The sequence below is a fragment of the Echinops telfairi genome, unplaced genomic scaffold, assembly GCF_000313985.2.
Source record: "Echinops telfairi isolate 266 unplaced genomic scaffold, ASM31398v2 ScPeMD7_28;HRSCAF=97, whole genome shotgun sequence".
NCBI classification, from domain to species: Eukaryota; Metazoa; Chordata; class Mammalia; order Afrosoricida; family Tenrecidae; genus Echinops; species Echinops telfairi.
Window position 1 is genome coordinate 93,710 of NW_022103925.1, and position 9,828 is coordinate 103,537.

At 58.0% G+C, this 9,828-nt stretch overlaps 1 protein-coding gene across 1 annotated transcript in view; it reads right to left on the reverse strand.

The window, feature by feature from the left end:
- The window catches only part of CRMP1 (collapsin response mediator protein 1), a 25,674-nt gene extending 17,847 nt beyond the window's left edge, over nt 1-7,827 (reverse strand). The window contains exons 1-4 of the mRNA XM_004715056.4: nt 7,739-7,827; nt 5,905-6,089; nt 2,748-2,912; nt 522-583 (exon numbers count right to left, since the gene is read on the reverse strand). Of these exons, the coding sequence (XP_004715113.2) occupies nt 522-583; nt 2,748-2,912; nt 5,905-6,089; nt 7,739-7,764 (438 nt within the window). The 5' untranslated portion in view covers nt 7,765-7,827. The remainder of the gene's footprint in view (nt 1-521; nt 584-2,747; nt 2,913-5,904; nt 6,090-7,738) is intronic.
- Between the last annotated feature and the right edge of the window lie 2,001 nt (nt 7,828-9,828).

The window sequence follows — 9,828 nt, forward strand, 5'->3', positions numbered from 1 at the left end:
GTGTAGGTGCGGATGGACTATCACAGATGTATGTGTAGGTGTGGATGGACTGACGTGTAGGTGTGAATGGACTGTCACAGGTGTATGTGTAGGTGCGGATGGACTGTCACAGGTGTCCGTGTAGGTGTGGCTGGACTGTCACATGTGTCCGTGTAGGTGTGGATGGACTGTCACACATGCATGTGTAGGTGTGGATGGACTGTCACACATGTGCATGCAGGTGTGGATGCCGTTATCACACATCTATGGTTGGAGAGGATGGGGCACATAGGAACTGACATGATCGCACGTTTGTGTGTAGGAAGACTGAGGAAGAGTGGCCGTGTCCAGTGGCTATGGGCAAGCCAGTTTGGGGCTCTGCTGTGTGAAGGGCCTTCTCTCTACCATTCTAGTGTCAGAAGTGCAGCCGCAGGGAGGGGGATGGCCACTCAAGCCATTCAGCTATTGAGTGTCCAGCCAGGCTGGAGCCCAGAGCCCTCCCTGGCCCACCTGCCCAGTGGTGAGAGAGGTGTTGGCCGTACCTGGCTATCAGACATTTGGTAGAGGTCCTTGTAGGCCATGTAGACTTGGAAGGAATTGATGCCTGTTTCAAAATGAAAAGAGAATAGAAAGATGTATTTCCAGTAAAACAATGACCACAGCCTGGAGAAGCCAGTAACCCCCTGAGCTCATGGTGGAGGCCCCAGGTCCACCTGCAGGTGACCTGGTCAGAGGAAGGTCACAGTGCAGCTGAAACAAGAAGAGGAGGAGCCAAAGATGGGGCGGGGGTATGGAGAGAAAAAGGGGGATGGTCCAGGCAAGGAGGGGCCGTGGAGGGGCATGGATGTGGACAGCGAGGAAAGGAAGCCGGGAGCTGTCCCCAGCAATATCATGGAGGCCTGGAGAGGGGTGATCCCCATGTAGCAAACCAATCAGAACACAGCCACCCCAGAGGACGTGGATGGGACCACGTGGTCACCACACAGGATCAGAGACACGAGGTGTATGAGAGAGAGGGAGAGGGGTTCTCTCTGCAGGCAGCGTTAGTGGGCACGCGGGGCGGGCACAGTGGCTGCACCGTGGGCTCAGACGTAAGAACAGTGGAGAGGCGGGCGCAGGACCTGGGACTGTTTGATCCTGTTCTTCCCGGGGGCTGTGAGTCGGAACAAATGGGGTGGCCCCTACAGCGATGGTGATGTCGGCCCACAGGACAGAAGGTGAAGCAGTTTCCTTCTCTCTCTGTCCTCAAAGGTCCTCAGGGTACAGGGTCCTAAGGGGCGTGTCTGTAGGGTGGACAAGGGACTCCTGCTAGTCCCCCGCCTCCCACCACAGGGCTGAAAGCATTGTCCCACAGCACACCAACGGCCGCCCGAAGCGGGAAGACTCCTGTTCTTCAAGCACTTAGTTTTCAGCGAGGACTCCAGAGACCCACAGAAGTCCGGGGGGAGTCGTCCCACCTTGGTTTAGAATGATGGACACGCTTCGAAACGAAGAGACCCGGGTTGCCACCTGGGCAGGAGATGAAGCGAGAAGGACACTCGCTGTGGGGCCACCGCTTCTGCGCAGGGAAGACGGGGGTGGCCCGGCAGGTGTGTGTGTGTGTGTGTGTGTGTGTGTGTGTGCTTATGCAGAGCAGGCCGGCAGAGAGGGAGCGCTTTAGGCTCTGTGCCCTGCACAGCCCCTCTGCCGGTGCTGTGTGTGCGCCTAGCAAGCCTTTGCAGACACAGGGACACCCGTGGCTCATTGTCGCTGTGGGCACCATCGAGTCAGTGCTGAGCCTTAGGGACTCTGTGCACGAGCAAGGACACCCTGCCCGGTCCTGCGCCGTCCCCACAATTGTCCTCCTGGGGCTCGTGCTCGGACCCTTGCTCACCTGTGTGCGGGAAGGCCACTAGGACCGGGCTTCCCCTGAGTGCTAAGGAGGCAGGGCAGGGTGGGGTGGATTCTAAGTCAATCTCTTTTGAGATGTAAAAGAGCAGACATACAAGCACCAGCAGAGAGGGGGAAGATCGGAGTCCTGATACCAGGACCCCAGGAAGAGAGGCTGAAAGGGATGAGGCTCTTCTCCAGGACCAGGAAGAGATAGAGGCCCCTCCCCCAAAGCAGGCACCTTGAATTCTGACATACTCCTTCCCTGGTTGAGCTCAGTGGCAGAGCCAGGCAGACGGGCAGGCCCCGAATCCAAGAACCACTGACAGATGTAGTCATTGGACAGGTGGGAAGGGGAAAGGCATGTCCTGGGGAGAAGACAGCATGCGCAAAGGCTCCGAGGGAGCAGGCCAGAGGGGGTGGTGCCCAGGGTGACAGGCGCCCAGGGTGAGTTTCTGTTAGGAGTGACAGTGAGTCACAGGAAGACGTGAGCATAGGCCGAGTAGGGCCTGCAGTGCCCGGCTAGGGGGGCCAGGCCCCCTCCTGTCGGTTAGCGTTACAGTTAGGGCGGCCTCTGAAGAAATGGCTGATGGCAGGTGAGGGTAGGCTCCCTCCACAGGACGAGGGTTAGGGTCCAAGTTAGAGTTAGGGTTCAGGTTAGGGTTACGAGGAGGGCAACCTCTGAAGGGCAGAGGCAGACGAGGGCTGTAGTATGGTTACAGTTAGGGTATCTGTGAAGGGCTGAGGCAGATGTGGGTAGACCCCCCACATAGGGTGGGGCGTATTCACGTCGTCTGAAAACAGGCAAGCCTAAGGGATTGTGTAAGCCCTCCCACCAGGGCCCCCTACGACAGGGGTTGCAGACACCGGCCCTCCATCCCCCGTGCCCTTTCACTGACCTTTGTCCTGCACCAGCACTTCCAGCTCCTCCCGAATGCCATCGTGCCAGCTGGTAATGTCCACATGCAGTGAGTAGTCGCAGCAGGACTTGGTGTCTGCTGCCTCATGCCACTTCTCAAAGGAGGCCAGCAGGCTGGACCCAGGCTCAGGGACGACATGGTCAACTGAGGCAGAGAAATACGTGTTATGCCCCAAGCTGCTGGGATCCAACACACGTTGAGTGGTCTTCTGGGCTCACAAAGTGTGGTCTCTATACCACCACCGGTGACATCATCGCCATCGTCCTCACCAGGACTTATGCCACCACTGCCAAGACCACCGCCATCGCTGCCACAGGACCACTGCCACCAGCAATGACATCACGACTGTCGTCACAATAGCACCGTCGCCATTGCTGCCAGGGAATGCTACTGTCGGCCAAATATGCACAGAAAGGGCCCACGTAACCGCCTCCTTCAATCCTCACAGCCACCCAGGAGGTGCGCATCCAACCCTCTGCTTGCACAGGAAACGCTGAGGCCCAGGCACGGAGGGACTGCCCAAGGCCGCACCACTAGTCAGGGGCGGGAGGGGATTCCTGATGGATTGTCACTGCCACCCCATGCCGCCCCAAGTGTTTCCTTCACCCTCCATTTTGAAATTAAAATCACACATATAAAGCGTATCCGAGAGGGAGCCACCTATCTTAAACTTCATTTGGCTTCACAAGCCTCTCTCAGCACCGCCCTGTTTCTCGGTGCACTGGGGAAGGGGTCGTCTCTGCCACCTGAGGGTCAGGGCTCATTTGGAAGCTGGAGCTGAAGCAACGTCAATCAAAGCAAACCTTCGAGAGTCAATGCACAGCCCCGAGTCCATCCACTGGGATTTAGTGTCTGTGCTCACAGTAGGCCAGGCAGTAATGGACAAAGACCAGCACTGGTCAGGTGGGAAGGGGCTACTACAAAGACATTATACACGAAGAGAGCAAGAGGTCACTAAAAAGCCAGGAGTAAAGAAATCACCAGAATGGAAGGTGCGAAAACTCTGAAGCCTGCTCTTACATGCAGACCATTAAGCAGTGGCTCTTAATCTATGGAACTGTATTAGAAGGCCTGAGGAAGGGCGAGAACCACTGGTCTAGAGCAGGCAGACAACTGACAAGCAAAGCCCGGAGCAGACGGTTCTCGGGGAACCAAGAGGGCCCGAGTTAATGAAGGGAGCGGGCTTCTAAAAGCTTGGAAGTTTTTTTCCAAAAGCTTCAAAAAGAGTGGAAAGATTCCATGAATTCTATTTTTTCTATAACCTTTTGGATTTTCTTGTATTATAATGGAATGTGCGAAGACCTTGAATTAGAGAAGAAAACAAAGCAGGAGGCAGTTGTCACTTGTCACAGTCCCAGAACCAGAGAAGGAGCTAAGGTGAATTCAGGACGCCAGAGGACTCGACGGGCGATAAATAAGTAAGGGGCCGTGGCAGCAGGCACTTCGGGAAGATGACAGGAATACACAGCCAGTGTTCAACGTGCGGAGACAGCACGTGATCAAGAGCCGCTGGCCCTGGCAGAGGAAGGTCCGGCTGCGGACACTTTGGTGAAAAGTCAAGCCATCACCTGATGACTCCCCGTGGCGATGTTCCAGCGAACGAGGCCCCCCACAGGTGCACACCGGCCTGTGCTGCGACGAGGGAAGTCGGAGGCCTGGCCGATGGACCGGGAGGGGTTCTTACTCAGATCCAGTCCAAACGAAGGTGTCAGACGGACTGTTGAAAGTGCTGACCGCTATCTCACGCTGGGAACATTCTGCTGAAAATCATCCCAAGAGGACTGCAGTTTTATATCAATGAGAACCTTCGAGAAGTTCAAGTCCAATTCAGAAGATACTGAACAAGGACTATCATGGCTGATGTCAAATGTATCTTGACCGAAACAGAGATCAGCAGAAGGTGCTTAGCTGTGTTGTACGGACTTGGCAAAGGTAGCTGAACATGTGATAATCACAAATTATGGAAACCATTGCACAGAATGGGAATCCAGAACCCTTAATCGTGCTCATCAGAACCTGTACATAGACCGTGAGGCAGTCGTCCGGACAGAGTAAGGGGGCATGGCACGGCCTGACCCAGAACTGTAACCTTTCACCTCACTTGTTCAAGCTGTATGTCCTGGAAGGAGCTCAAGAAGAACTCAGGCTCCGGACTGATTGGGGTGGCGGCGTCTCCTGACCATCTTCTGATATGCAGATGAGACACCCCTTGCTCGCCCCAGAGGGAGCACTTACTGATGAAGGTCAAAAACTACAGCTGCTGGTCACCCCTGAGGGCATCAGATCCGTCCGGGAGGAACCAGAGCCAGAATGCTCCGTAGAAGCTTCTTAGAAGAAATACAACCAGACGCTCCCTCTAGAGAAGGACGCGAGCCTCGTGACACAGAGACATGGAGCGAGGAGGGCTTGGTGAGGTGGACTGGCTTCCCCAATGGACGCGGTCCTGCCCATGGTGACCGGGCAAGGTTTGTTCTGCCACACATACAGCTATGCAGCCCCACCCAAGGTTCTGCTCACAGCAACCCTGTGCACAACGGAAGGAAACACCACCCTGTCCTGTACCATCGTCACAAACTTTGTTCTGTGAGCCTGATGTTGCCGCCATGGGTCAATCCATCGCCTTGACGGTCTTCATCTTTGGGGCTGACTTTCCACTTTACTGAGCGCGATGACCTCTTCCACGGACTGGTCTCTCCTGACAGCATATCTAAAGTGCGTGAGATGCAGCCCCACCCGCCTGCATGCTTCTCAGAAGCACTGACCGTCCTTCTTCTGCCAGCCCACGGCACTTCCAAGATTCTCCATCGACCCCTAGTTCACATGTACCAACTCATCTCTACCCTTTTCTTTGGGGCGTCCAACAGCCTTGGAAAGCCCAGATGCTGGCTTCCAATGTACCCTAGCAATCATGTCCAGGACACGGCCATTACTTAATTTCAGCACGCACCAAAGTATGCTAGACGCCAAATGTCCACACTGCCGACGGCGCCTCCTCGCGCACCATACGTGCATGCTCGCAGTTGGAACTTCACTGACCGCGACCTGGGAAAGTGTCCTGTGTGCGGAATGTGGTGCTGGCGGCAGTGAGGACACTGGTGCCCGAGCCCTAGGGCAGGGGGGAGGGCAAGTGACTCACTGATCATGGTGGTCCCGCCCGCCAGGGCTGCCCGGGTGCCCTGGAAGAAGTCGTCGGCAGCAGTCATGCCCTGCGAGGGCTTCTGCAGGTAGGTGTTGACGTCAATGCCTCCAGGGATGACCATCCGTCCGTTGGCCTCGATGACCTTCACGCCACCAGGAACAACCAAATTCTCCCCGATTTGTCTGGAATCAAACAGAGAGATGGCCATGAGTCACCTAGTAGATGGGGTGCGAGTTGTTTACTCAAAGTCCCAGCAAGAGTTGAGTTAGAAGGTGCCTTTGGGGGACACCTCCCTCACCCCCTTACCCCCATGCCCTGCTCTGCCTCCATCCCTGCCTGGCTTGGTTAAGACCAGAGTCTCTGGTAGGAGCCGGGCTCATGGCCTCAACTGCCCAATGCTGGCGACTCTGGTCTCATCTTACACCAGGCCCTGCTGGGACCCAGTGGGGGATGGCAGGCGGGGGGGGGGGGGGGGGGGGGGGGGGGGGGGGGGGGGGGGGGGGGGGGGCAAGGAGGATGGCTTGTTGGGGACACTGGAGCTCCCATGCTGGTGCTGACAGGTAGTAGCACATGGTTGGGGGACACAGGGCTGAACCCCACAAAACTGGGGATTGGGGACATGAGGGTGGCCTCTCATGGTCTGGGGGGAAAAGAGGTATGATGGGTGGGCCTCCCATGGTGTAAGATTGGGGGGCAGGAGAGGCGGACCTCCCACAGGCAGGGGCTCCTTGAAGAGCGAGTCGGGTGTAAGCTGACATCAGGAGGGCAGGGGTGGTGATGAGAGGGTGTCCCAAGTTGGGGACCTGCAGGGTGGGGGCAAGGGCTATGGTGTAGGAGCAGCTTGCTGAATGTGGTGGGGCAAGGGCAGGGGGCAGAGGGGAGCCCTGCACTGGGTTCAGAGAGGCCTGTGTCCACTGAAGTGGGAAGATACCCTCACTGGAGGCCTTACTGTCCAGTCCTGTGAGCAGAGGCCTCCTGCCTGCCCCTGCCCACTTAGACCCTTTGCTCCACCCTCCGAACCAACAGCAGAGATGGGGAGCACATGTCCCCCACCAGCTGACAACTCAGGGGCCGGGGGTCTCACAGACCACCTCAGGGAAACAGCAGGAATCCCAGTCCTGCCAAAGTTTTGAGTGGAACCCAAGTGTCCGTCCCCCGACCCCCGTCTGTCAGTCCTGGGCAGGTAGAGGCCAGAGCTGTGCCAGGTCACGTGCTTGGCTGCCAGTCCAAAGAGTGGAGGTTGAGGTCACCCACAGGCGCCCCAGAAGAAAGCCCTGGTGATCTGCCTGCGAACACCAGCCAGGAAATGCTGTGGGGGGAGGGAGGGAGCAGGGAGGAGAAGGGGGGCACAGTTCACTCTGACCCTTATCGAGTGGCCGTGGCCACATCTACCCAACACTCCTATCAGCTCAGAGTGACCCCATGGGTTGGAGACAGGACAGAGCAGAACTGCCCCATAGGGTTTCCGAGGCCCACCTGTCTCTCCAGGAAGACAGGTGGGCCACCTCCAGCCTTCCCCCAGCAGCTGCTGGCTGAGCAGTTGCGCTGCAGGGACCAGACGGGGCTGCTGCTCACACAGACAGGCCACCCCCACTGGCTGGACGGGCCACCAGACAGGGAGCAGAAGCCCGTGGGCACCAGCTCCCCCAGTCCCTTGTCTCCTGGTGGGGGCCCCTGACAGCCCAGCCCGACCTGCCCCCCTGGGAGACACCCCCATGCAAACTACTGCCCCAAACACCGTCCCCCTGGGAGTTGCTCCCCACCCCCCCCCCCCCCCCCCCCCCCACCCCGCCAAGAGCCGCTACCCTTGGACACTGCCACGGTGACCCACTTGATGATCCCGCCCTCCAGGTGCATGTCTGCGTAGAAGGACTGGTCGTCATTGATGATGCGGCCTCCCTTGATGAGCAGCTGGTCGCTCTGGAAATGGAGGAGAGCGTTAGTTGCAGGGGCCTGGCAGGGGTCCTTCCTACCCCTCATTGTGAGGCATCTGCACCCCGCCCTGACTCCCTTGTTTGAGCTGAGTACCAGGACCCAGCCTCGAACACCCATCAGCCTGGCTCTGCAATACTTCCTCTGACTGTCAGGACTTCCACGGAGACAGTCACAAGCCACCTCCCCCTTCTGCAGCCACACTGAGCCTCAGGCCAGCTGACCACTCGCTGCCGAGTGCCCTTTGGATGGTCTCAAGCAAGGCCTGTGCCAGGAAGTCTGTCTGTGCCAGGTCTCACGGCGTGCCCCTGCCCTCGGGTTCACTGTTCTCTGCAGGCCCCTCCTTACTGGCGAGGCTGGCCGTGTGCAGACCAGGGCTCTCTGAAGGCCCTGCTCCACACAGAGATGGCCGAGGAGGAGGAGGAGAGGAGGAGGAAGGCCATCCCCGTAGCTCCCAGGGCTTTTCTCCATCATATCCACAGACCACACACTTTCCACGAGCCCTGGCCCCACTGCCATGCAAGAGCAACAGCGGCAGCTGGGCAGTGAGTGACCTGTCCACTAACAGCCCCTGTGCGCTTGAGTGACTCAGAGACCTTGGTGACTGACAAACCCCACCGGCCCTACGTCCTGCCCCTTGGGCACACGGAAGGACAACGGCAGTGAGAACCAACACTTCTTTCTGCAGCAGGCAGGGCAGGGTGGGTGTCCCCGGGGAAGGGCCCAAGCAAGGGCAGAGAGACAGGGGGCACCTAGACCACTCCCCACCTGCCCGTGTGCCGAGCGTGGTGGCTGCATGACACTGTTAGGCCGGGAGCCAGGCCACCTGCATGTCCATCACCAGCAGGGTCACCCACAGTAGATACATTTCAACAAAGCCCCAGACCACGACAGATGAGGGAGAAAGGCCTGGCTGTGAAAGCCTAGGGACCTGATGTCCAGCCCACGCTGAGCAGGCAGGTGGAGAGGGACGGACTGGGCAGTGCTTTGGTCCCTGGTGGGTGGGGTGATCACATTCTCAACAGTGAAGACAAATACCACCCGTTTCAGAGGGACGTGGTAGTGCCCTCCCTGCCCATGGCTCTGAGGGCAGATGGTGTGTGTGACCCATGGCAAGCTCTGAGTAGAATGACTATGTATAGACATTGAAGAACACATCTCATTACAAATCCCATGAACACCAAACACCTGACTCTCGGGGGCATCTGTCCTGCCCACTCGGCTGTGTCCTTGAGCCATGATGTGCGGAGGTGACACCTGTGGAGCCACACAGACTAGGGTCCCTCCATGCCCATGAGATGCAGGTGCTCACAGCCTGGCCCTCAGCAATGCCCCACAAGGACCGGCTCTGTGCACATGAGGAGAACTTTATGGGAGGGCAGATGCCATGGGGAGAAACTGCTCTCCCTGCCAGGATGCCCAGCCTCCAGATGGGGGTGGGGGGTGTCCCAGCAAGTGGGGGGGTGTCTTTAGGGAGAAGAAAAAGCTCCCCTCCAGGATGCTCAGTTGGTGGAGGGGGGGTGCTGGCTCCCAGTAAGTAGGGTGGGGGGCTGTGAGGAGGCTCCACCCCAGTCACCAGGGAGCTGGCTCTCTGAGATGAAGAGGCAGGTAGAACCAGCTGCCAGCACAGGGTGTGTGTTGGGACACAAGGATGGGAGGGGCCTCACACACTGGGGTCCCCATGGATGACAGGGGTCTGGAGGGGCCACAGGTGCAGGTCAGGGGACCCCAGTGGCATGTGGGCTCCACAATGATGGTGAACAGTTGTCACCAGTGAATCCCTGCCCCCAGGACCCCACTGTATCAGAGGGACTGCACTCTGGCTGGTTTTCCAGACGTGGACCACCAGGCCTTTCTTTCTAAGTGCAGGTGAACCCAAATGGTCAACATGTTGGGGGCGGGGGGTCACTCAGGAAGGATTGTAGCATCTCAACAAAGATGTCACCAAGCTCTGCGTGCCCCTCTGTGGGGACACCCCACTCTCCCTTC